Here is a 27,841-nt window from a genome sequence, read left to right as displayed (position 1 = left end):
GACAGCCCAGGAAGTTCACCACGGGCCTCCCATGGCTGAGGCTGCTACCCGAGTACAGCTCTTGTGCATGGGAGGGTGGGGCATGAAGATAAGTCTCTTCTGGATTGAGGGGCTCAGATATGCTGGTCATGGGGGCCAGGTACCCAAGATAGAAACGGAGCCTTGAAAGGCAGAAGGAAGGCTGCCCTTCTCAGACCAGGTCACTGACACCCCAGAACTCAGCCCCCTGGAGACTCACCACGCTGGTTGCAGTGAAGGTGAGCCTGGGTTTGCATGGAATGGGTGCCCTTTACTGCTGAGCTTTGTAGGCCAAGGTCCAGGGCAGATGAGGCAATGACTGGCAGGGTTGTGAAATCTGCCAGGGAGGATGTGGTTTATAGTTGCACTGTGCAGATCCTGGAGTCCAGATTTCCCGGCTGGGCAGCAGGCACCAGCTGCTCCCAATGGTCTCCCCACTCCCCAGCCCTGCGCACTGCTTATGGAGAGCTCCCTGTGTTCCCAAAATGCCTTTCACACTCATGGGCCGACAGTGAGCAAGTGAACGAAAGAGTCTCCAAGCCCCAGACAAATCCTCCAAATCCTCCTTGGAGCTGGGGGCCTGATTTACCCCTCCCTGTGGTCTCTTGGGACAGATCAGTGATGGCCACCTGCTAGTCACACTCCTTGTTCCCCAGGGACACATCTCCTAGCAGGCCGAAAGGACAGCCAGAGCTGCTCTATCCTCTCCTCTTGGCCCAGGGTGACTGGCAGTTCAGGGGGGTGAGATCTTACCACTGCAGCTACACCGAGAGGATAGGATCAAGGTGCCTTGTATCGCTATAGCTTATTTCCCTTATCTGTGCTGGGGCAGGGCCCAGGAGCCAGGTGTGGCCCTCGACAAGCACATGGTGCTGGCTTGGCCTGGGCCCACCACTGGCACTATCCGGGTACAATTCCAAAGTCTGCTTGGGTCAGTGGCACATTGCAGGGCTGCTGGAGGCTCCTGCCCCTGCTGGGCCATTGCACCCACTTTATTAACCCCTCATGGGACATTTGTTCTGGGCTGTAGTATTGCAAATTCCTGAAAATAAGAACAACTGATAATCATTGTAAAGCACCGAAGAACAGCTGGACATCCAGCGGTGCCGAGCACGTTCAGGCTACACCAGAGACAGTTTGGGCTACAACGAAGATAGTTTGACTTTTCAAAGACAGTTAACAGGGGTCCCAATGGGGCTCACAACAGAAACTGACTTTAACCTCAGACTCTGGCCCCAGCCCTTCCCCGCTCTTATCCTGTGCTGCCACCACATGGCCATCTCCCTGCAATAAAACCATGGTCATTTCTCTGCAGCCTTTATTCAGTGGTGTTGGTTTCCTCCTCCAGCCCCATCCCAGGACCTGGTGCCGCTGTGGCCATGAACACGGATCAGCTGCTGAGCTGACTCTGAAAACCCAGCCACAGGGACAGGCAAACTGCCCATGATCCGGGCTTGGGCAAGATCCAGGGAATACCTGGAGGCGGGAAAGGCCAGCACTGACTAACGGAGACCTGGGGGTGAATACTTCTGGGCTTGGAGACCAACACAAGGCAACGTGGGGGCCTCCTCGCTTTGGAGCCCAGAGGGTCTGTTCTTCTTGTCTGGGTGCTCCCTGCCCCCAGCCCTTCAACATTGTCAGACTGGTCTATGAAGGGCCTGGCCAGGAGACGCTGGCATGGAGATGCAAGGAGCAGGGGAAAGCTGGAAGGCAGCAGGGAGAGGGACCACACCAAGGGACCCTTCCTGTTCATGGCAGGTTGCCCTGTGTGCCCCGCCCACCAACGCCCCTGAGAAACTGTCCCTTGGGGAGCCAGGCAGAATGCCTGGGCCTGGCAGATGGCTGGGATGGAGTTGGAGCCAACAGGTTCTTTGACTCCCAGGCAGTGACCCCTGGCTCAGAGACCTGGACCCCAGGGGTAGGGGGGTGGGGGTGGAGCAGTGGAGATGCCACCTCAACACCCTGGGAATAGTCTAATGATGGAGAAAAGAGGGAAGGTGCTGCAGGAAGAACCAGGGGTCCTAGAAGCCCAGTGCAGACTGAGCGCCCACCCCTCCCCTGCCCCACTATGGAGGCAGCTAGCAACAGGCGGATCCCCTCCACCCGAGACTGAGGGATATACCCCAGGAAGACGAGTGTCGCAACAGGAGAGGGAAGCAGGATAGGGTGGAGAGGCTGAGAAGTGGCAGGTAAGGTAAAAGCACTGGCTGGAGGCTGTAGTGGGGAATGCATGTCCAGGTGGGGTGGCCCCTCAGTAGCAGGGGTCTCCATTGGGTCCTGGTCACAGCACCAGGCAACTCGGGAAGCTTTAGGGTCTCTAAAATCTGCTATTTAACCACCCCATTAATGTGCTTTCCCTGCGTTTGGGGGCAGAGGGCTCTGCTTCCCAAGGGTCTCCCTTTCCCGCCATCCACTATGCACACCGGGAAGGCGGGCTTGCCCTGGAGGGTGTCCTGATCAGAGCCAGGAATGCTCTGGGCATGGCTGGCATGGAACAGCACCCATCAGTACGTCTGTGGTGTCAATATGAAGAGTCGGTCCTCTTCCCTGCGGATCCACTTCATGAGCTTGTTGACGGCGCTGACAGCGGCTGCCTTGGTCCCCAGGGGGCTGTAGCACACATAGAGCTCGAAGGCACTGGTCACCTATGGAAGGGATGAGAGCCAATCCCAGTCAGTGCCTGGGCACAGAGCCTACTTCCAGATGCCAGGAGGGGTCCAGGAGGATGGCCCAGCGATAAGGTCACTAACTTAGGAGATGGGGGTTCAATTCCTTGCCCTGTTACAGACCTTGGCCCAGATCACGTAGTCTCTCTGGACTGTTTCCCCATCTGAGCAATGGGGAGGGCAGCACTGCTGCATGGGTAGGTAATGAAGATACATATATTAGAGACTGCAAGTGGACAGGGCGTTCTACCTCCTAACTGGGGAGCAAAGGTTGTTGGCACGTTTCCATAATTAACATTGTCCATTCTGCTTAGGAAAGTTTAAACCCTGTAAGGGCCATCCCATTCCCCCAGGAGCTCCCTGGATTTGTACTAAAAACCAATGGATTTAACCTTTCCATCCCGGGCAGATGCTCAAGTTATGCCCACTCATGCCATAGACCAGCAGCTACTTTTCCTAGAACGCAGCAGCCCTGACCTCTAACATGGAGATGAGGCCTGTGGAAAGGCCTTGCTGCACTGCATACTGGAAACTATCTCAGCTCAGTATGGAGCATTGCATGCTACAATGGGTACATGCTGCAATAGATGCATCCTGGCACATCAAGGACCCCAACAAGGCTAGGGCTCTCCCACAAAAGCCAGAGCAGGGGGCAACCCCAGGCTTGCAGAACAATACTAGAAGTCTCCTGCCGTGTATTCACATTGTATCACCACAGGGTCTGACAGCATCATCATGCTACAACCTAAAGGTCACACAGCTGTTGTGTGAGGATGCGTGCTAGAGATGGCCTCTCAGAGGAGCAGCAAAAGAGTATGGCAGCAAAGAAGAACGTTGACAAATTGGAGAGAGTTCGGAGAAGAGCCAGGAGGCTGATTAAAGGATTGGAGAACCTGCCTTATAGTGAGACACGCAAGGAGCTCAATCAATTTAGCTTAATAACAAGAGAGTGAAGGGGTGACTTGATCACAGTCTGCAAGTACCTACAAGGGGGACAGATATTTAACAATGGGCTCTTCAGGTCAGCAGGTCTAACACAGCCCAATGAGTGGAACTTGAAGGTAGGCAAATCTAGACTGGAAATAAGGTGTACATTAACAGTGAGGAGAATTAACCGTGGGAACAACTTACCCAGGGTTGTGGTGGGTTCTCCATCACTGACCATTTTTAAATCAGATGGGATTTTTTCTATAATATCTGCCCTGGTTCAAACAGGGATAATCGGGGGGCAGTCTCTACAGAGGGGGGAAGACTAGATGGAGTCATCTATGAAACCCCTGGTTACCTGGTACATCATGGTTGTCACTGTGTTGCAAAACCATGGCCATTTGGAACTCTGTGGTGGGGCAGGGCTGGAACTCAGATCGGCCTGCCTATGCCAAAAGCCCAGGACTCTGCCACTTGAACTAAAGGAGATTCCCCTGCACAGCAAACAGTAAGGGCTTATGACATACCTGAGCAGTTCTTATTTTCTCTCTCTCCCCAGGTATTTCCCAGGCACTTATCCTAACAGTGTGTTGGTATCCAGGTTCCATGCAGAGGAAATTCCATGCAGAGGACAGTTGAACATACATGCTAACCAGACCACTTCAGTGTACTCTAGCTCTCCTATCTCAGCTTGTTACCCCCATTATGGCATATTGGTCTTTGCCCCCTCTAGTGGCTGGTCCTAATAAGAGGAGAAAAGTCTACTACTGCTGACAGCACTAGTCCTTTAGCTCAAATGACAGAGGCTTGGCTGGTCCATTACGACCTCTCTAGATGTGGGGCAGCTGATGGAAGGATGAGTGGTTCTTACCCAAGCCAGGAGATTTTCTCTGGGTCCTGTGAAGTACATGTTTTTCAGGGGGCGGGAGGAGTTGTGGGCACGGCTGTGCAGGTACTGGTATAGCTCCAACAGCCTCTGCTTCTCCTCCTCGCTGACATAGGGAGCCTCAATCTCAGGGCTGGAAAAACAAATTGTCTTTTGATTAACCCCCCAGAACGTTAACCTGACCAGGGTAAGCTCCACACAACAGAGCAATGGAACTTCTTGTCCACTAGGCACCCCCCTGGGTCACACAAAGCTACCGAGCCCAGTGGGCAGCATGTGCAGCCGACCCGCACATGTTGCACAGTGATGGAGATCACCGGACGCCAGCATAAGAACATAAGAACAGTCATAGTGGGTCAGATCAAAGGTCCATCAAGCCCAGTATCCTGTCCTCTGACAGTGGCCAATGGCAGGTGAACAGGGAATGAAAAGGGAATGAACAGACAGGTTATCCATGCCCTGTCACCCAATCCCAGCTTCTGGCAAACAGAGGCTAGGAACACCATTCCTGCCCATCCTGGCTAATAGCCATTGATGGACCTATCTTCTGTGAATCTGTCTAGCTCCCTTTTGAACCCCATTATAGTACTGGCCTTCACAACATCCTCTGGCAAGGAGTTCCAGAGGTTGACAGTGCATTGCATGAAAAAATACTTTCTTGAGTTTGTTTTAAACCTGCAACCTATTAATTTCATTTGGTGGCCCCTTGTTCTTGTATTATGAAAAGGAGTAGATAACACTTCCTTATTTACTTTCTCTGTTCCACTCATGATTTTATAGACTTCTATCATATCCCCACTTAGTTGCCTCTTTTCCAAGCTGAAAAGTCCCAGTCTTATTAATCTCTCCTCATATAGAAGCCGTTCCATACCCCTAATAATTTTTGTTGCCCTTTTCTGAACCTTTTCCAACTCCAATATATCTTTTTTGAGATGGGGCAACCACATCTGCATACAGTATTCAAGGTGTGGACGAACCATGGATTTATACTGAGGCGATATGATATTTTCTCTCTTATTATCTATCCCTTTCTTGATGATTCCCAACATTCTGTTCACATTTTTGACTGCCACTGCAAATTGAGTGGATGATTTCAGAGAACTATCCACAATGACTCCAAGATCTCAGCACCCACCCATGTCTGCCAGCTCCTTGCAGGTGACTCTGATGGAAATTGCACACTAGCTGGCACCTGCCTGTCACTGCCAGCTCCTCTCAAGGAAACGCTTGGACCCAATGAAGGACCCAGCATGGGGAGCTGTGAAGAGCAGCTAGCCTGCAAGGTGAGGAGGAGCATGTCTTTCACCACTCCCTATCTCTGCTGCAAAGAGGTCTGGGTAATGTAATATGCAAATGAACACACAGGCCTTGCTAGACCATGCAGCGGAGCTCTTCCCAGTGTTTGCTTTTTGCTAGGATTTGCCATGGAGGCCTCTCTACGCCCCCCAGCCCACACCAGTCTTCAAGCCATGCACAAGGGGACCTTCCAGATGGCACTGCCCTGGAAGCCTGGCAGCTGTTCCTAGACCAGACACAGGGGTCCCTGCGGATCAGTGCCACCCCCAGTGAGGGACAGTCCAGGCTGCTATCCAAGGAGCACTCTGGGTCCAGCACGGGTCTGGGGGATGGGTGTAAATGAGCCCTCCAGAGCAATCCATTAGGAAGGTGGCTGCAGTTGGAGTCATACACTGCAGCCTGGCTGGATGTTCCCCCTCCCATCATGCCACCAGTGACACAGCTCCCCAAGCCAGAGCAGTGCTGGGAGCACTAGTGCAGACAGGGTCTAGACCCACTGGCACCAGCTGCCTGGAGCCTGGCCTACCTTGGCTGGCAGCAGGAAGCTGCACCGGTGGGAGCAGCAGTGGGAACATGAGGCATCTAGGCTGGTGCGGCGGGTGTCTTCTCCCAAGCACCAATCACTGTCAGGATGGGGAAGCTACTTCGTGAGCTCCCTGACTCTGGCTGCTGGGCACCCCCTTGGAGCTGCCACCCTGGAGCCCTGTGCCAGGCCTGCAGGGATCCCCTCTGCACTGAATGCCCCCAAAGCCCACTACTCAGGGCACACCTGGGAGAGATCCACCCTGCCCCACAATGACACACCCCAGGGCTTCGTGTGTCCCTGACCTGCCTTTTGGTGCACGAGGTGCCGCTTGTGGCTCTAATATAAGGGCAGCTGTAAGCACAAGTGGTGGCTCTGGGGCACCCCAGGATCTGACAGGCAGGGAAGCACCCCTGGCTGGCACTGATTGGCATGGCCACACCTGGGAGCTACGCCTGTGCTCTGATGGCACAGAGCAGCCCCAGGGACTCATCCCAGCCGTGCGCGCTCCCCTCGGCTCCGTGTCTGGTGATGGAGCCTACGCCCGCCTCGACTCTCACCTGGTGAAGAGCCCTGAGCTCTTGGATTTGTAGATGAAGTGTCTTAGGTCCGGGATCCCCACCTGGGAGACGCTGTAGAAGGGGGTGCGCAGTGCCTCCAGGAAGGCATGGGACATGCCACGCTTCCGCAGGCGCTCCTGGAAGCGGCGCTTGCAGTCGGAGATGGTGAAGAAGTCCTCACGGTCGGTGGAGACCAGGAGCAGGCACAGGTCCATGTCCTGCTCCAAGTATGAGATGTGGGCATGGAAGAAGCCGCTGGAGTTGAACTTGGGCAGGCAGATGGGAGTCCAGGCCTCGCCCTCACGGAAGGAGGAGGAGGAGCTTATGAGGTTGAAGAGTAAATGCAGGTCAATGGGGTGCAGGAACTGGTCCTTTCTCCTCACCAGAGATACCAGCTGGTTCCTGGACAGCAGGATGGAGAACACCAGGCTTTTGGCCTTGGCCTGCTGGAGGCAGATGCTCACAGTATCTCTGAGCCCTGCTGCCATCGGCAGGCAGCGCACAGCACCCATCAGGAAGCTGGGGTCCCGGGCCATCAGGTCCAGCAAGTTGTCAGTGATGCGCTCAGAGCCCGCCAGCAGCCTGCGCAGATCATAGTTCTGCTTCTGCTGGAAGATGTGGTTGAGCTGGGTCCAGGTGACCAGGCTGAGGATCTGGTAGTAGATGTAGAGGAGCTCATGGGCGATCTCCTGCTCCGACTGCCGCGTCCGGGCCATGGCCACCAGCACCAGGGGGCTCCGGCGCACAAAGACCACCTTGTAGCCATCTGCCCGGCACAGGAGGGAGAGAGAGGGACACATCAGCCCAGGGCAGCATGCCGCTGGAAAATACCAGGGAGCTCTTGTGGCTCCGGAGGGTCAGCGAATGAGGCATGTCTATGCTACAGTCACTACAGTGTCAGAACCTCGTTATCATAGCTATGCTGGCACAACCCCGTAGCACAGACACAGCCTACACCAATTGATGGGTGTAGGAACACCACCTCCCTGAGTGATGGTGGGTAGGTCTTCTGTTGGCCTACCTGCATCTACACCAGGGCTTAGGTTGTCGTAACTATGGGAAGCACCATAGCTATGATGACCTAACCCCTGGTGTAGACGCACCTAGGCCAATGGAAGACCTAGCTACCATCTCTTTGCAGCTAATCAACCTTCATTTTCAGAGTCAGTCAGGCCTGAGAAGCAAGGATGGCTGTCCTTGCAGTGAGGTGGACACTGAGGGTAGGCTCCTCCAGCAACCCAGAGCTCTTGGACCTAGTCAGGGAAGGGAAACCCAGCACTTCCCCTGCACTGTGTCAGAGCCACAGGCTTTCATATGCCCTTTCCAGGGAGACACCAACACACAGGCCCCTGGTCTCCTCATCTGCCTCCCTCTGTAACCATCTCACAATGCCCCCAATTTGCATGCATGTTCAAAGTACTCACCAACAGCAAATGACTGGATTCACACATGCAGCTGTGGTAACTGCACTTGCAAATCATGCAGCTGTGTGTGCAGCTGGAGGCTGGGCCAAGCACTTGCCCTGCTCCCAGGACAGCAGTGAGCTCCTGTCCAAGCTGGTGCTCCGGCCGCTCTGTGCAGCGGTCATCAGCGGACCATCATTTCTAAGATCCAGCTAATATCCCCCGAGGCAGCATGTGCTCTCAAGTGGCCCCTGCCAGCAATGGTACCTGCATGGATAGACCTGATGGCATTCTTCTCTGCCTCCAGGAAGGACACCAGGGCCATCATCACTCCCATGGTGCTGGACAGCGCCTCCTCTGAGCCGTAGCGGGAATACACCGGCTTGCCCGCCTCACTCAGCACGAACACATGCTTCTGATGCATGCGCCAGGCCTCCATGGTCACGTCCTCATCCTCCTTCTCTGACCGTGCTGAGTCCCTCCGGGCCGCCTGTGGCGAGAGATCCATCTTGTCCTCCTGGCTCAGTCTCATCTCCTCCTCCAGGTCTAATGCCATGCCCGTCAGCTGTGTGCTGAGCTCACTAAAGTCCTTGCTGATCTGTTCCATGCTGGTCTGGTCTGCCTGGTCCCCTCGCCCTTCCTCAGGGCTCCTGGATGCAACATCTCCATCCTCGGGGCTTGTCAGGTCCTCGTAGGACCGGGTGTGAACAAACATCGCCCCCTCCTGGCCTGCCCCTGGAAACCAAGACACCAGAGAACTTTAGCCTCTCCTCTCCAGTGCCAAGATAGCTGCTCCAAGACAAGCTAGGACAGCCAGCTGGATGGTGGGGAGAAATAAGCCAGACCCTGGGAGACACCACCACAGATGAAGGGGAACCCCACTCGAACCCTGCAGGACCCATAACAAAGTCAGGCTCGTGTGTCCCCATCCCCCTGCTAGAGAGAGGCCAATACCCCAAGTCTCCGAACCCCACCCTGTGCCAGAGCCCCATCTCTGTAGCAGAGCAGGCCAACTCCTAAAGCAGAGCCAGCACCTCTTATGCCTGCACCCAGGGCCCGGCTGGCTCAGCAATCTGGCTTTCCAGGCATCTGCAAAGAGAAACCAACATGGCTGACCATAGAGCCTAGCTGTCCTCTGAGTGCTGCCATAGAATGGTGCTGCCGGACTTATCTGTGCCCTACTGGGGCTGCGCACACAAAATCCCTGCACCCCTGGTGATGCTGGCAGGCCAGATACCAGTTTTTTCCCGGGCTGCAGGCATTAGCTAAGAACGGACAAACTCATAGCTGAAGACCAGACCACTTCACCTGTATGGTAGTTTTGCTCAAAAGAGGTATTACATTCTTATAAGACATTGGGTGTTTAGATTCTGTGAAACGCTTGTAAGTTGCTGCCTGCATTAATCTCGCTTGCAGTGTCTGTATCCCAGGCTATAAGAAGAAAGGTAAGTTTTATTTTATAACTTTGCAAATGTTTGCTCTGAACTTGTGAACATAGGCACAGGAATTGTCCCCCCACCCTTCCAGAAGGACTATCAAAATCAGATGGGCCATCAAGAAACATCGCAATACAAAGGATTAGTTAACGGTCCTATCCGCACCTTGGAGATGCTACCTGCAAAGAAGCTTGTCCTGTGGACTTGGAAACTGAATGAAGAAAATAAAACCAAGTCACAGGAAAGTTTTCCATCTTTTTGGCTGTTTGAAATCTGAAGGGACAGATTTCAGAGTAGCAGCCGTGTTAGTCTGTATTCGCAAAAAGAAAAGGAGTACTTGTGGCACCTTAGAGACTAACAAATTTATTTGAGCGTAAGTTTTCGTGAGCTAAAGTGAGCTGTAGCTCACGAAAGCTTATGCTCAAATAAATTTGTTAGTCTCTGAGGTGCCACAAGTACTCCTTTTCTTTTTGAGGCTACACAAGCACTCTTACAGTGGTACAGCTGCATTGGGACAGCTGTGCTGCTGTAAGCTCGCTAGTGTAGACATGGCCTAACCTGAAGCCAGAGATCCCCAGGGGCTGCCTCCTGAGTCCGCCCTGAAAGAGATTTTGAATTGACAGATCACTGCAACTCAGTTGCTCTTAGGATTAGATGGTAACTCATTGGTGTGGATATGTTCACTTGCTTTAACCTGTAAATAACTCCCTTATACCTTTTTCCAGTTAATAACCCGCTAATTACAGGACTGGCCACAGGAGTTGTCTTTGGAGTAAGATCTAGGGGACCAACTGATCTGGGGTGAGTGACTGGTCTCTTGGGACTGGGAGCAACCCAAATGTGTGGTGTGATTTTTTATATAAGTGACCATTTATCACTAAGTCCAGTTTGTCTGAGTGAAAGGACTCTGTGACTCCATGGTGAGACTGTGACAGTGATCCAGGAGTTCACGTTTTTTACTGGCTTGGTGAAATCTGATTATAGACCAGACCACCAGCTTGAGGTGTCTTCCCTGTTTGTGACTGTCTGTCCTGAGGTCGGCACTCACGGTCCTGAGCCTCTCCAGACAGTGTGACCACCATCTCCTCCCCCTCCCATCCCAGCACAAGTCTGGGGCAGGTGCCTTGTTTTATGGCCTCTCTTATCTCTGCTCTGGAGCTGTGGGAGGACTTTAGTCTGGGCTGGGGAGGCAGGCACCCTGCCAAGACCATGCAGAGCTGTGGTTTAGAGATGCTGCCCAAAGCATAACACAGGGGATTGGGCACAGGGCAAGGGAACCCCAGCCTCTGTGCCTGCAGCCTTTGCCCGCTGAGCTAGCCCCAGCACTGGGGGTTGGTGGAGGGGCCTTGTCCAGCCCCTGCAGGGAGCATGGGGCAAGGGGTGACTGAGCAGAGTAAACCAGCCCCAAGGGCCCAGATGGCATACTCCTAGTGGGGTCCCCTCCCAGTGGGCATGACCTTGATGCGGGGACCACATGACAGCCTTGTGTTGCTGTGACTCGCACATTTAAAGGGCCAGTGCTGCACCAGGGCAGTAATTTGGTTTTTCCCATAGATCACGCCCAGACTCCATGGCACCATCCCTCACCAGGGAGTGCCCTCTGCAAACCCTGCTATCTAAATCCCCCGGTGGGCTGGGGGTGGGCACAGATTGTTCCTCACCCCTCACTTGACACCTAGTCCAGAAACTCCCTGCAGCCCGAGCCTGCATTACCCTTTGCCTGAGGCCCCTCTGTCGGGAGGTTTCCTGGGGCAGCAGTGGGGTGGGTGCGTTAAAAGGGCTGGCAATGCGTCACCACTGGAGCTGCACTGCCAAGGTCTCACAGGAAGAGTTGGGCGTCCCCAACCGGCGTGGAGCTCCCTGCAACTAGGCCTCTCCCCCAGGGGCCTGCTCCCCTAAATGTTAACCTCAGGAACAGTCAACATGGATTCACCAAGGGCAAGTCATGCCTGACCAACCTGATTGCCTTCTATGATGAGATAATTGGTTCTGTGGATATGGGGAAAGCTTGACTTTAGCAAAGCTTTCGATATGGTCTCCCACAGTATTCTTGCCAGCAAGTTAAAGAAGTATGGATTGGATGAATGGACTATTAGGTGGACAAAAAGTTGGCTAGATCATCAGGCTCAACGGGTAGTGATCAATGGCTTGATGTCTAGTTGGCAGCCGGTATCAAGTGGAGTGCCCCAGGGGTCGGTCCTGGGGCCACTTTTGTTCAACATCTTCATTAATGATCTGGATGATGGGATGAATTGCACCCTCAGCAAGTTCCCAAATGACACTAAACTGAGGGGAGAGGGTAGATATGCTGGAGGGTAGGGATAGGATCCAGAGTGACCTAGACAAATTGGAGGATTGGGCCAAAAGAAATCTGATGAGGTTCAACAAGGACAAATGCAGAGTCCTGCACTTAGGAAGGAAGAATCCCATGCACTGCTAGAGGCTGGGGACCAAGTGGCTAAGCAGCAGTTCTGCAGAAAAGGACCTGGGGATTAAAGTGGACGAGAAGCTGGATATGAGTCAACAGTGTGCCCTTGTTGCCAAGAAAGCTAACGGCATATTGGGCTGCATTGGTAGAAGCATTGCCAGCAGATCAAGGGAAGTGATTATTCCTCTCTATTCGGTACTGGTGAGGCCACATTCGGAGTATTGCGTCCAGTTTTGGGCCTCCCACTACAAAAAGGTTGTGGACAAATTGGAGAGAGTCCAGTTTGGGGCAATGAAAATGATCAGGGAGCTGGGGCACATGACTTACGAGGAGAGGCTGAGGCAATTGGACTTGTTCAGTCTGCGGAAGAGAAGAGTGAAGGGGGATTTGATAGCGGCCTTCAACTACCTGAAGCGGAGTTACAAAGAGGTTGGAGCTCAGCTGTTCTCAGTGGTGTCAGATGACAGAACAAGACGCAATGGTCTCAAGTTGCAGTGGGAGAGGTCTAGGTTGGATATTAGGAAACACTGTTTCACTAGGAGGTTGGTGAAGCACTGAAATGGGTTACTTAGGGAGGTGTTGGAATCTCTATCCTTAGAGGTTTTTAAGGCCCGGCTTGACAAAGCCCTGGCTGGGATGATTTAGTTGGGGTTGGTCCTACCAGATGACCTCCTGAGGGCTCTTCCAACCCTTATATTCTATGATTCTCTCAGCCCCACCCCCTCCGGCCAGTCACTCAATGGGGAAAGCTGACCTCTCTAGCTCCATCCCACTCTGCCCATGGTGGTGAGACACCCACCCAGAATCCTGGCCACTGGGGTTACTGCAGGTCCCCTGCCCTTCATAGGCCTGTTAGCGCCATGGTTCTGGACACATTCCCATCACCCTACGCTCATTGTCCTCTTCCACAATTCCCTGCTTGCTGATTGGCTGGGGCATCTGATCTGCATAACAACTGCACAGTTGTTTCTCATTAACTATAGAGGACTTGTGGGATGCTGTCTCGCCTATAAATCCCTGGGCTGGATGGCTACCCCATCAACCATCCCACAGCAAACATGGCAGCCTTGACTTCCGACACGTGTCCTCATTCCATCACAGAGCTTAACGTTATTGACATAAACTGTATGATCATTGTTGCAATCACTGTTATATATTTGCAGCAAATATTGTACAAAGGTTGTCAAGTGAGGTGTCTATGGAAAGGTTGTAGTTTGCTGGGTATGATTATCTGTTTGTATGTGTGTATCATTTTTGTATTTGAAGTTATGAATATTGGCTATGTATTTGTATCTCAATGTGTTTTGATTCTAAGTAGTCTCAGTGAAGCATTTGGTCAGCTTCTTGAGAAAGGACTATTCTCAGTAAGCACCAAATCAAGAAACACTTAAATGACAATGGAATTTGGGAGACGCCAATCCACAGCTGAGCTTTCCTGGGAACGTTCAAACTAACATGTAAACAATGGCGTCGGCCTGCAAAAAGCTGAATCATTCATAGACATGTCATGTGCCCAGGTGACTACAAACTCCATCTTGTTTCTGTGATTTTACACAGGAGAACAAAGGGTTTCTGCCCACAAGAGAAAGAATAAAAAAGGCTCTGGAAACCCCTCCATTTTGTCTTCAATCCTGCTTCTTACCTCTGGAGGAACTTTGCTAAAAACTGAAGCTCTGAACAAAGGACTGAATGACCCATCCAAGCTGTGGATGTACTCCAGAGACTTGATTTGAACCTGCAGTTTGCTCCACCATCTCTACAAGCCTGAACCAAGAACTTTGCCATTACTGTATGTAATTGATTCAATTTAACCTATTTTAGCTCTCATCTATATTTCTTTCTTTTTTACAAATAAACTTTTAGATTCTAAAGGATTGGCTACAGCATGATTTGTGGGTAAGAACTGATTTGTATATTCACCTGGGTCTGGGCTTGGTCGTTTGGGATCGGGAGAACCTTTTTCTTTTACTGCTGTATTGCTTTTCATAACCATTGATCCCCATAACAAGTGGCACTGGTGGTGATACAAGGGAACTGGAGTATCTAAGGGAATTGCTTGTATGACTTATGGTTAGCCAGTAGGGTAAAACCAAAGTCCTCTCTGTTTGGCTGGTTTGGCATGCCTTAACTGTAAAGGAACTCCAGTTTTGGGCTGTAACTGCCCTGCTCTAAGCAATTTGTCCTCAATTGATACTTTCAGTAATGTCCCATCAAAGGCTGCATCGTTACACCAGCCAACCCCCGTCATTCCACCCAGGATATTTCATGAAGAAATTCACTATGTGGGATCAGGAAGGGATGGGGTCAGAAGGTCAGGTGGCCATTTTTGTTGTGGGCATGACTTGGGGCGCCAGTCAGAGTTTGAGATCTTCCCAGCTGTGGAGTCGGGCCCCTTCTCCTGATCTGTTCCCAGGTGGAGAAAGCAGCTCAGTTATGACATCTGTACTAATCCCATAGCAGCTTCAGAGCAAGGATGGCGACTCTTCCCCATGCTGGCTCCAGGGTCACTCCCACCACTAGCTCTGCCACCATGGGACCAGTGGCACTGGACACTTTTAATAGTGGGGGTGCTGAAAGCCTGACCCCTGTCCATTTCCCCCCTTCCCCAAGATCTGGGGCTGGGAGCAGAGGGCCATGTCTCCGGAAGCAGGGAGCCATGTCTCCTGGAAAGGGGAAAGTGGTCAAGGCTGGTGCGACAGCTGGAGGCAGGGGCAGGGCTGGCAGTAGAGCCCTGGGTGCAGGGCTGGGAGCCTGCGTGCGGGGCCGGGGGAGCAGAGTCCCGGAGCAGGGTTGGCAGCTGGGAGCCCGCATGCAGGGCTGGCAGCTGGGACCCTGGGCTCAGGGTGGCAGGCACTCCCCGCACCCCTAGTTCCCGCGCCTATGCATGGGACAGCTTAATCCATGGGGATAACGTGACGTAATCAGCCCAGAGACAGGCCCTCACTCACATCATTCCTGCTGGTTGGCCTGCGCCTGTCCATTGTCCCAGCCACGGTACCTCAGCTAGGGTGGCCTGCTGCTCCCAGTCTCCTTCCCAAACTAACTCGGGAAGTGGAAGAGGAAGTTGTTTTCGGCCTCTTCCCCCCCCAGTTCAGCAGAGCAATCACACAGCTGGAGTGAGTATGGCCCCTATGAATCATGCAATAATCCCCTGCCCCTACCTGGTTCCGTGCCCTGAACCAGTCCTGGGGTGGGGCTCTCTGACCTCTCCATGGGTTGACCATCTGTTGGCACCAAGGACCTGTTGGGGACTTCCCAGCCTTTCTTCTTATGAACATCAGCAGCCATTCTTCAGAGGCTGGCAGGGACCTGCACACAAAGAAGACTGTCAGCCCTCCAGGTCCCGCTGCTCTCTCGCCTGGTCTTGCTGCTCCCCAGCATGGGCAGACGGAAGCACCACGACATAGTGAGCATCACATCAGAGCCGTGGTGAGGGGGGAACCTAACCAGGAATGTCTGTGTGGGATGACAGCAGCAATGGGGAACGGGCTAGAATGGAAAGAGAGTAAGTAGCTCAGTTCTCTTTATAGATTCATAGATATTAAGGTCAGAAGGGACCACTCTGATCATCTAGTCCGACCTCCTGCACAGCGCAGGCCACAGAATGTCACCCACCACTCCTATGAAAAACCTCACCCATGTCTGAGCTATTGAAGTCCTCAAATCATGGTTCAAAACTTCAAGGAGCAGAGAAGCCTCCCTCCAGTCAACCATGCCCCATGCTACAGAGGTAGGCAAAAAAACCTCCAGGGCCTCTCCAATCTGCCCTGGAGGAAAACTCCCTCCCGACCCCAAACATGGCAATCAGCCAAACCCTGAGCACATGGGCAAGATTCACCAGCCAGATACCCAGGAAAGAGTTTTCTATAGTAAATCAGATCCCATCCATCTAATATCCCATCTCAGGGGATTTGGCCTATTTACCCTGAATATTTAAAGATCAATTACTTACCAAAATCCCATTATCCCATCATACCATCTCCTCCATAAACTTATCGAGTAGAATCTTAAAACCAGATAGATCTTTTGCCCCCACTGCTTCCCTTGGAAGGTTATTCCAAAACTTCACTCCTCTGATGGTTAAAAACCTTCGTCTGATTTCAAGTCTAAACTTCCTGGTGGCCAGTTTATACCCATTTGTTCTTGTGTCCACATTGGTGCTGAGCTGAAATAATTCCTCTCCCTCTCCTATATTTATCCCTCTGATATATTTATAGAGAGCAATCATATCTCCCCTCAACCTTCTTTTAGTTAGGCTAAACAAGCCAAGCTCCTTAAGTCTCCTTTCATAAGACAAGTTTTCCATTCCTCGGATCATCCTAGTAGCCCTTCTCTGTACCTGCTCCAGTTTGAATTCATCCTTTTTAAACATGGGAGACCAGAACTGCACACAGTATTCTAGGTGAGGTCTCACCAGGTCTCTTTGATCATGGTCTGGAGCTCACTAGGGGAAGGTAACAGCTGGGCATATCTCTGGTAGCACATGGAGCAGGAGTGTAAAAGCCATCTCTGCACTACCTATCCATAGCAGGTGGGACACATCTACAGGAGGTACCTCTTCTATGCCCAGGCTGAGATTACATCCGCGTTACTCAGCCATGGGAAGGGCTTGGAGTTCTCTCTTCCGTTGTGGGAGCCATGCCACAAAAGGGACAGTGGTATATGGGGGCAGGTCCTGGGGAGAGTGACCAGGGAAAGGGCACGTCCTCTGAGAAGCCCTGACAAGCTTTCAGTGGGGGCGTGTGGAGCAGAAGCCTTGGGATGATCCTTGGAGCGCTATTGGCTGCTTTGGGCCAGAAGGGCCAGTTGGAGGAGCCGAGTGGGGAAGGGTGGTCAGAGGGAACAAGACCCATCCCTCATTAATGGGGCCGGTTGGTCTGAATGAGGGGAAGTGATGGCTCTAGAGATCCCTAGAGCAGTAACATAATGAAAGGAGGTGGGAGCTGGGTGGGAAGGATGAGAAGCTGGCATGGGGAGTTAGTCAAGCATGCTCATTCAGTCACTTCCCCATGGCTGGCCCCCAATCCCAACCAGACTCCTGAACCAGCTGGATGCCAGCACCTCACTGGTCCAGCGGGAGAATGTGGGCAGGAGGAATTGGAGTGGAGCCTGGAGCCCTTCCGGTGTGAGAATCCCCCCCCCCTCACGCTCCCAAGGGCTTGGCTTTCATGAGGAAGAGCTCCCCACACTGCTAGCTTAAGCAGATCCATCCCAGCCACTCACTCGCTGGGGAGTGATGGGGGAGCACAGAGGAGGCCAAAGAGATAGGTTTCCTGTCTGTGCCCACCCCTGCCCCCCTTTGTTCTTAGGCCTGTCACTAGCACCATCCCACCACTGCTACTGATTGTTTTCTTGGTGTCAAGCAAAAATGTACTGAAATGGCTAGAGATGAGGCTCAAACTCTCCCAGGAGCAGGGTAGCTTAGTGAATTGAGTGCTGTAGGGGGGCTCAGAAGAGGCAGGCTCTATTCCTGGTTCTGCTGTTGGGTGACCGCCCTTGTGCCTCAGTTTCCCCATCTGTAAAATGGCAATGATGCTGACCTTCTTGTAATACACTTTGAGAGCTAAAGATAAAAGAGCTCAGCCTCCTTGCCTAGATCTTGAGCAGAGCTGAGATTTTGCTCACATTAGCATTCACCGCCTAATTCTCCTGACTCGGTTGGGGTGAACAAAGCTCCTGGAAAGGCATCACAAAAGCTGCTCTAATGCCGGCAGGGTTTCTTCTCTTCCACAGTCCCGTTTAATTGATCCCATTGGTTTTCTCTTTCTAGGGTCTGAGGCCAACTCACTGGTCCCCTTCTTACTTGTCCTGGGTTTGGGTTGAATTCACCTTTGTGCCATGTGAGTGCCTAGCCACCACTCAAACCACACTGGAGTCCTGTGACACTAGGCCATGCGCTGGCTCCTCTGCCCAGAGAGGAATGGCAGCCTTCCCTTTGCACTGGCACTGCTTCACCTTTCCCTGCATTCGGTGTGTGTATTTGAAATGGATAAAGAAAAGAGAAGGAGTGGCTTAGCCAACTGAACAATATCGATACTTCGCTTTTACCTAGTGCTTTTCATTGATAGATCTCAAAGTGTTTAAGAAGGAGATCAGTACCATTATCACCATTTTACTAATGGGGAAACTGAGGCACAGGGAGGGACTGACTGGCCCAAGATCAACCAGCAAAGCAATGGCAGAGCCAAATATTAGTCCCAGGCCTCCGGGGTCCCAGTCCACTGAATCACCCTGCAGTAGCCTGTAAAGTTGCTAGCGGTGATAGCCTCTCTCATTGGATGGGGGGGGTTTCCCCCCCAAAAACCTGACAAGCTATTTGCACATAAAAAGTTGGATAACTCACCAAGTGCAGCCTACAAAAGCAATGCCATGTGTGACCCTCAACTTTGTTTTCCCTCATGGTGCAATAAGTTGTTTTTTAGATTAAATATGCTCATGTTTGGCCACCATTTTTCATAACTGATGGTTCATCTGTCAGCAGAACCTGGCCCATGAAATCTTCAGAGAAACCCATGGAGAATTGGCCACTCTCTCCTAGGGCTTCAAAGAGGACTGAGGCCACAGGGTTCCCTCAGCTTAGCTGCCTTTATTCAAAAAGGCCACCATTGCCTATTCCTCTTACCATGAGGGAAACCAAGCTGCCTTCAGAGGAAAGGTGGACCTCCCATGCTGAGGAAGAGAAAAGTACTGTGAGGAACAGGTGAATGGAGACATGGGCAGCCTGTGGCCCTCAGAGAACAGTGGGAGACCGCAACTGTTTTGAAAGCGGGCAGATTTTTGTGGAATTCTCTGAATATTATTATTCATCCAGCCTCCTTATCCAGTATAGCCAATCTCAGGAGAGCCAAACTCATGAGTGGACCTCCACATATCATGCGGTTGGCCCTCCAAATCATGGGACTTCAAAAACATCCTCAGACCATAGTTCCCAGCCTGTCTTTTGCCTTTCTAACTCCCCTCCATTCCTGTGGCGCTGCATGTGTGATCCTTTCAGGTTGACAAGGCAACCTGCAGGACACACTGAAATACACACCTCCCCTGGCTGCTCAGAGGCAGCCCCCACTTACCCTATCCGTACACCCCTGAGATGGGGAGCTGCCATCCCCTGCCTATTACTGGCTTGACTCCCCATCCCGGGCTTGCTGCCCCCCTGGGCTTTTCTCCTACCTGAAACCCAAGGCAAGGAGAAGCGCTGAGGCAGCGGGAGGCATTGCTGGTGGGTCCAGGGCCCTGGACCCAGCAGCAGCTCTTCCCCGATTACCCCCTCCATTGCCGCTTGCTGCTCTGGAACCCCTGTAGGTGTCAAACCCTGTGACTCCTGATCAGTTCATGAGTGTTGGCTTGGCAACACTAATATTGCCTTCCCTTGGCTGCCGGGAGGGGACTCCCCTCACCCACCTGGTTGGGGGATGTGCCAGGCTGTCCCCTCCATCTGCCCCCCATCACTGTCCTCTGCACCCCCTCAGCCTGCCTCCTGTCCCCACATCCCCCTAAACCTGCCTCCTGCCCCGCCCCCCCATGCCTGCTCCCCATCCCCCTTTCACAGGGTCTCTGCTGCTCCTCACAGTCCCTTTGGCCCATTCACCCCCCTGAGCCATAGACTGGCAGCCATGGGCCTGTGGGCATAGCGTCAATCTAATTGAAAACAGTGGGAGGCAGCAGCCAGCTTTATTCAGGGCAGCTTTCCACTCTCATGCAGATAGCCTGTAGGGAAATGGAGGCCTCACTGCCAGGAATGGGAAAAGGTGGCCATTTTGAATGAGAGAAAATTCATGAGTTGGTGGCACGCCTTTTATCATATTTCCATAAGACACATGTGACGGGTTGAATCACAGAAACCCGCTGGGAGCTGCCACCTGATGTGCCCAGACTACTTCTGCTCCTGCTTTCCTGCCCTGGCAGCTTAGGATTTCAATGCCCTGCCTGGTTTGAGCCAGACCTGCTAGCCTGGTGCAAACCCAGACCCAGGTCTGAACCACATCCCCTAACAGCTGTAGGCTTACAGAAGTGTTCCTGTCTTTGACACTCTGTCAAGGTTCCTTCCCCACTCTGAACTCTAGGGTACAGATGTGGGGACCTGCATGAAAACCTCCTAAGCTTACTTTTAGCAGCTTAGGTTAAAACTTCCCCAAGATACAAATTATTTTACCTTTTGCCCTTGGACTTCCACTGCCACCACTCACCACATCTCACCGGGTTTATTTCATAGAATCATAGAATCATAGAATATCAGGGTTGGAAGGGACCCCAGAAGGTCATCTAGTCCAACCCCCTGCTCAAAGCAGGACCAAGTCCCAGTTAAATCATCCCAGCTAGGGCTTTGTCAAGCCTGACCTTAAAAACCTCTACGGAAGGAGATTCTACCACCTCCCTAGGTAACGCATTCCAGTGTTTCACCACCCTCTTAGTGAAAAAGTTTTTCCTAATATCCAATCTAAACCTCCCCCATTGCAACTTGAGACCATTACTCCTCGTTCTGTCATCTGCTACCATTGAGAACAGTCTAGAGCCATCCTCTTTGAAACCCCCTTTCAGGTAGTTGAAAGCAGCTATCAAATCCCCCCTCATTCTTCTCTTCTGCAGACTAAACAATCCCAGCTCCCTCAGCCTCTCCTCATAAGTCATGTGCTCTAGACCCCTAATCATTTTCGTTGCCCTTCGTTGTACTCTTTCCAATTTATCCACATCCTTCCTGTAGTGTGGGGCCCAAAACTGGACACAGTACTCCAGATGAGGCCTCACCAGTGTCGAATAGAGGGGAACGATCACGTCCCTCGATCTGCTCGCTATGCCCCTACTTATACAACCAAAAATGCCATTGGCCTTCTTGGCAACAAGGGCACACTGCTGACTCATATCCAGCTTCTCGTCCACTGTCACCCCTAGGTCCTTTTCCGCAGAACTGCTGCCGAGCCATTCGGTCCCTAGTCTGTAGCGGTGCATTGGATTCTTCCATCCTAAGTGCAGGACCCTGCATTTATCCTTATTGAACCTCATTAGATTTCTTTTGGCCCAATCCTCCAATTTGTCTAGGTCCTTCTGTATCCTATCCCTCCCCTCCAGCGTATCTACCACTCCTCCCAGTTTAGTATCATCCGCAAATTTGCTGAGAGTGCAATCCACACCATCCTCCAGATCATTTATGAAGATATTGAACAAAACGGGCCCCAGGACCGACCCCTGGGGCACTCCACTTGACACCGGCTGCCAACTAGACATGGAGCCATTGATCACTACCCGTTGAGCCCGACAATCTAGCCAGCTTTCTACCCACCTTATAGTGCATTCATCCAGCCCATACTTCCTTAACTTGCTGACAAGAATGCTGTGGGAGACCGTGTCAAAAGCTTTGCTAAAGTCAAGAAACAATACATCCACTGCTTTCCCTTCATCCACAGAACCAGTAATCTCATCATAAAAGGCGATTAGATTAGTCAGGCATGACCTTCCCTTGGTGAATCCATGCTGACTGTTCCTGATCACTTTCCTCTCCTCTAAGTGCTTCAGGATTGATTCTTTGAGGACCTGCTCCATGATTTTTCCAGGGACTGAGGTGAGGCTGACCGGCCTGTAGTTCCCAGGATCCTCCTTCTTCCCTTTTTTAAAGATGGGCACTACATTAGCCTTTTTCCAGTCATCCGGGACTTCCCCCGTTCGCCACGAGTTTTCAAAGATAATGGCCAAGGGCTCTGCAATCACAGCCGCCAATTCCTTCAGCACTCTCGGATGCAATTCGTCCGGCCCCATGGACTTGTGCACGTCCAGCTTTTCTAAATAGTCCCTAACCACCTCTATCTCTACAGAGGGCTGGCCATCTCTTCCCCATTTTGTGTTGCCCAGCACAGCAGTCTGGGAGCTGACCTTGTTAGTGAAAACAGAGGCAAAAAAAGCATTGAGTACATTAGCTTTTTCCACATCCTCTGTCACTAGCTTGCCTCCCTCATTCAGTAAGGGGCCCACACTTTCCTTGGCTTTCTTCTTGTTGCCAACATACCTGAAGAAACCCTTCTTGTTACTCTTGACATCTCTTGCTAGCTGCAGCTCCAGGTGCGATTTGGCCCTCCTGATATCTTTCCTACATGCCCGAGCAATATTTTTATACACTTCCCTGGTCATATGTCCAAGCTTCCACTTCTTGTAAGCTTCTTTTTTATGTTTAAGATCCGCTAGGATTTCACCATTAAGCCAAGCTGGTCGCCTGCCATATTTACTATTCTTTCGACTCATCGGGATGGTTTGTCCCTGTAACCTCAACAGGGATTCCTTGAAATACAGCCAGCTCTCCTGGACTCCCTTCCCTTTCATGTTAGTCCCCCAGGGGATCCTGGCCATCTGTTCCCTGAGGGAGTCAAAGTCTGCTTTCCTGAAGTCCAGGGTCCGTATCCTGCTGCTTACCTTTCTTCCCTGCGTCAGGATCCTGAACTCAACCAACTCATGGTCACTGCCTCCCAGATTCCCATCCACTTTTGCTTCCCCCACTAATTCTACCCGGTTTGTGAGCAGCAGGTCAAGGAAAGCGCTCCCCCTAGTTGGCTCCCCTAGCACTTGCACCAGGAAATTGTCCCCTACGCTTTCCAAAAACTTCCTGGATTGTCTATGCACCGCTGTATTGCTCTCCCAGCAGATATCAGGAAAATTAAAGTCACCCATGAGAATCAGGGCATGCGATCTAGTAGCTTCCGTGAGTTGCCGGAAGAAAGCCTCATCCACCTCATCCCCCTGGTCCGGTGGTCTATAGCAGACTCCCACCATGACATCACTCTTGTTGCACACACTTCTAAACTTAATCCAGAGACACTCAGGTTTTTCCACAGTTTCGTACCGGAGCTCTGAGCAGTCATACTGCTCCCTTACATACAGTGCTACTCCCCCACCTTTTCTGCCCTGCCTGTCCTTCCTGAACAGTTTATAACCATCCATGACTGTACTCCAGTCATGTGAGTTATCCCACCAAGTCTCTGTTATTCCAATCACGTCATAATTCCTTGACATCACCAGGACCTATTTCTGAGAAAGCGTTGTTTGGAAATGTCTTTCTCCCCAAAATCCTCACCAAAACCTTGCAACCCCCTGCCTGGGGAAGGCTTGATAAAAATCCTCACCAATTTGCATAGGTGATCACAGACCCAAACCCTTGGATCTTAAGAACAATGAAAAAAGCATTCAGTTTCTTACCAGAAGAATTTTAATAGCAGAAACAGTCAAAAGAATCACCTCTGTAAAATCAGGATAGTAAATATCTTACAGGGTAATTAGATTCAAAACATAGAGAATCCCTCTAGGCAAAACCTTAAGTTACAAAAAGACAGGAATATCCATTCTATTCAGCACAGCTTAATTTTCTCAGCCATTTAGAGTAATCATAATCTAATGCATATTTAGCTAGATTACTCACTAAATTCTAAGACTCCATTCCTGTTCTGTCCCCAGCAAAAGCATCACAGACACAGACCCTTTGTTTCTCCCTCCCTCCAGCTTTGAAAGTATCTTGTCTCCTCATTGGTCATTGTGGTCAGGTGCCAGTGAGGTTATCCTAGCTTCTTAAGCCTTTACAGGTGAAAGGGTTTTTCCTCTGGCCAGGAAGGATTTTAAAGATGTTTACCCTTCCCTTTATTTTTATGACACGCCCCCCAAATCACAGCTAGGGTGAAACGCTGGCTGAGATTTCCTCCTGGAGCGCTAGGAAAAAAACAGAGTTAATAAGACACATGCACCTCTAAATATACTACCAAGTATATAAAGACTAACAATATTTTCCACATCTCAAGGACAATTTTAACCAGTTGATTCTGGGAAAATTTCACGGGACAGTGCATCAGCCACTTTGTTAGAAGCTCCTGAAATGTGTTGGATGTCGACATCAAAATCTTGGAGAGCTAAACTCCATCAAATAAGTTTTTTATTATTTCCCATGGCAGTATGAATCCACCGTAGCGCAGGATGGTCGATTTGCAGGTGGAAACGCCGTCCCCAAACATATGGGTGTAGCTTTTCCAGAGCGCAGACAATGGCGTAACATTCTTTTTCACTGACTGACCAGTTGCTTTCCCTCTCAGACAGTTTTTTTGCTGAGAAACACTATAGGGTGGAATTCTTGATCCGGTCCTTCCTGCATTAAAACTGCTCCCACACCACGCTCGGACACATCTGTGGTTGCTAGGAACCGTTTGTCAAAGTCTGGGGCTCTTAGTACAGGGTCAGACATGAGTGTCACTTTAAGTTGGTTAGAGACCTGTGACACTCTTCGGTCCACTGAACAGCATTTGGCTGTTTCTTTTTGATTAGGTCTGTCAGTGGGGCAGCGATTTGGCTGTATTGCGGTACAAATCGTCTGTAATAATCAGCCAAACCTAAAAAGGATTGAACCTGTTTCTTTGACTTCTTTCAGTCCTGGGGTGGCTGAGAACGTCGGCGCGTAGCTAGTGCACAGATCCTGGATCTGCTGTCGCTGCATACGCCCAAGGGTCATGGAGAGGTTCACCTCTTCCATGCCACCAGCACTTTTCCCTTGGTAGTAGACACCTTAAAGCCACTCAGCGTCATCTCCTCCCTGGGCTGTAAACTGACAAACTTTTAATTATCTGGAATAAAAGGGCTTTAGAGAATTAACATGGTATACCTTAGGCTTTCAGTTGGAGGTGGGGAATGCTATGAGATAATTAACAGCTCCCAGGAGCTCCTGGACCGTGAATGGCCCTTCCCACGATGCTTCCATTTTATGGGCCTGGAGCCTTAAGACCATGACCTGGTCTCCTACTTTGAAGGAATGCTCTCTGGCATGTTTATCATACCAAGCTTTTTGCTCTTTTTGAGCATCCTGTAGGTTTTCTTTAGCAAGGGCTAGAGAGGTTCGGAGGGTGTTTTGTAGGTTGGTTACAAAGTCCAGAATGTTAGTTCCTGGAGAAAGTGTAAATCCCTCCCATTGCTGCTTCACCAACTGTAACGGCCCCTTAACCTCGCGGCCATATACAAGTTCAAATGGTGAAAACCCTAAACTAGGATGTGGTACAGCTCTGTAGGCAAAGAACAACTGCTGCAACACTGGTCCCAATCATTGGAGTGCTCATTAACGAATTTATGTATCATGGTCCCAAAGTTCCATTAAACTTCTCCATTTGTTTGATGGTGGTAAGAAGTGGCAACCAAGTGATTTACCCCATGAGCTTCACAAAGGCTTTCCATAGTTCCTGCCAGGAAATTAGTTCCTGCATCTGTGAGGATGTCTGGCTGCAGGTGACCATTCCCACATTCTTGCCTGACTTCACATAGTTGGCCAAGTCTTCCCCCAACAGCATGGGGATGGGATAATCATCATAGACTTCAAAAGTCCACGTTCCTGACCAGCCCTTGTACTGGACAGGCAACTTGGCTGTAGGTAAAATTGAAAGAGTTGGACTTGAAGGGTTGAATCGTCACTTGGATCTCTGGGTTGATTAAACTGGGGTCCACTAAGGAAGCATGGATAGCCAACACCTGTGTTCCGATGTCCCTCCACGCGGTGACTTTCTTCCCGCCCACACTCATAGTTTCCCACCGCTCCAAGAGTATCTGGGAGGTATCTTGGCCTGAGGACCTCTGCTGTGATTCCGGTGCAGTGAACTGTAATCTGTTGGGGTTCTTGGGGCAGTTGGCCTTCACATATCCTGGCTCGTTACATTTAAAACATCGTCCAGCTGATGTGTCACTGGGGTGAGGTGGGTTGCTGGAGAACGGCGTGGTGGGACGATAAGGTGGCTGGAGGGTTCCTTGGGGGGTAGGTGGGGCCTTGGGCAGCCCCCAGTAGTAGGGTGTGGTCTGAGGTTGTCCCTTCTGGTATCCACTCCAACCGCGACCAGTTTTTTTTTCTCTGCCACCTCCACCATTTGGTTCCAATCTCCCCTGCCTCAATTACAGTTTTGGGCTTCCCATCTAGGATGTATCTTTCTATTTCCTCAGGAACACCCTCTAAGAACTGTTCCATTTGCATTAGGAAGGGCAAATCTGCTGGAGATTTAACACTTGCTCCTGATATCCAGGCATCCCAATGTTTCACAATGTGGTAGGCATGACGGGTAAATGACACGTCTGGTTTCCACCTTAGGGCTCTGAACTGCCGATGGGAATGCTCAGGTGTTAGTCCCATTCTGACTCTCACCTTGGTTTTAAACAGTTCATACTTGTTCATTTGTTCCTTAGGCATTTCAGCCACCACCTCAGCTAAGGGTCCACTGAGCTGTGGCCTCAGCTCTACCATGTATTGATCTGTAGAGATGCTGTACCCAAGGCAGGCCCTTTCAAAGTTTTCTAAGAAGGCCTCAGTATCATTGCCTGCCTTGTAGGTGGGGAACTTTCTGGGATGGGAAGTGGTTCCTGGAGAAGGATTGCTAGGGTTTGTTGGTATATTCTGCTGAGCCTTTGCCTTCTCCATCTCCAGTGCATGCTTCCTCTTTTTCCTTCTCCTCCTCCACATGCTTCCTCTCTTTTTCCTTCTCCTCCAGTTCTTTTACCCTTGCCTCAATTTCTTTGTCCTTGGCCTCCATTGCTCTCCTGTGAGAAGCTGATTGGTGTTGTTCTGCCTCTCTCGCTGCCTCCTTTCTGGCTAACTCCAATTTGTGTAGTGTCTTAGTTTCTGTCATCTTTACCTCTCTGTTTTTTACTAACTTTACACCAGAGGGTTAGAAATAAAACAAACAAAACTTGGCTTGTAAAATTTTGCTGTGCTGTAATAGGATACCTATTCTCTGATAGTGATTGTCAGCCTACAGAAAAATGAAAAAAACTTACTTTTATCAGCTTAGGTTAAAACTTCCCCAAGATACAAACTATTTTACCTTTTGCCCTTGGACTTCCACTGCCACCACTCACCACATCTCACCGGGTTTATTTCTGAGAAAGCGTTGTTTGGAAACGTCTTTCTCCCCAAAATCCTCACCAAAATCTTGCAACCCCCTGCCTGGGGAAGGCTTGATAAAAATCCTCACCAATTTGCATAGGTGATCACAGACCCAAACCCTTGGATCTTAAGAACAATGAAAAAAGCATTCAGTTTCTTACCAGAAGAATTTTAATAGCAGAAACAGTCAAAAGAATCACCTCTATAAAATCAGGATGGTAAATATCTTACAGGGTAATTAGATTCAGAACATAGAGAATCCCTCTAGGCAAAACCTTAAGTTACAAAAAGACACAAAGACAGGAATATCCATTCTATTCAGCACAGCTTAATTTTCTCAGCCATTTAAAGAAATCATAATCTAACACATATCTAGCTAGATTACTTACTAAGTTCTAAGATTCCATTCCTGTTCCGTCCCTGGCAAAAGCAATACACAGACAGACACAGACCCTTTGTTTCTCCCTCCATCTAGCTTTGGAAGTGTCTTGTCTCCTCGTTGATCATTGTGGTCAGGTGCCAGCGAGGTTATCCTAGCTTCTTAAGCCTTTACAGGTGAAAGAGTTTTTCCTCTGGCCAGGAGGGATTTTAAAGGTGTTTACTCTTCCCTTTATTTTTATGACACACTCAGATGCCCAACTCCCAGTGGGGTCCAAACCCTAAATAGATCAGTTTTACTCTGCATAAAGCTTATACAGGGTAAACTCATAAATTGTTCGCCCTCTGTAACACTGATAGAGAGATATGCACAGCTGTTTGCCCCCCCCCCCCAGGTATTAATATATACTCTGGGTTAATTAATAAGTAAAAAGTGATTTTATTAAAT

General features: G+C 50.7%; 1 protein-coding gene across 3 annotated transcripts in view; it reads right to left on the bottom strand.

Moving 5' to 3' along the window:
* Positions 1-1,082: 1,082 nt before the first annotated feature.
* The window catches only part of MON1A (MON1 homolog A, secretory trafficking associated), a 44,573-nt gene continuing 17,814 nt past the window's right edge, over positions 1,083-27,841 (bottom strand). For all 3 annotated transcript variants that reach the window (XM_038411768.1, XM_038411767.1, XM_038411769.2), the window contains 5 exons: positions 15,305-15,452; positions 8,547-9,014; positions 6,877-7,642; positions 4,483-4,630; positions 1,083-2,663 (listed from right to left, as the gene is read on the bottom strand). In XM_038411768.1, coding sequence (XP_038267696.1) covers positions 2,523-2,663; positions 4,483-4,630; positions 6,877-7,642; positions 8,547-9,014; positions 15,305-15,431 — 1,650 coding nt within the window. In that variant the 5' untranslated portion in view covers positions 15,432-15,452 and the 3' untranslated portion in view covers positions 1,083-2,522. The remainder of the gene's footprint in view (positions 2,664-4,482; positions 4,631-6,876; positions 7,643-8,546; positions 9,015-15,304; positions 15,453-27,841) is intronic.

Source organism: Dermochelys coriacea, chromosome 7 (assembly GCF_009764565.3).
Source record: "Dermochelys coriacea isolate rDerCor1 chromosome 7, rDerCor1.pri.v4, whole genome shotgun sequence".
In the NCBI taxonomy this organism is placed as follows: Eukaryota; Metazoa; Chordata; order Testudines; family Dermochelyidae; genus Dermochelys; species Dermochelys coriacea.
The sequence above is the reverse complement of the archived record's forward strand: the minus strand, read 5'-3'. Positions and strand labels throughout refer to the sequence as shown.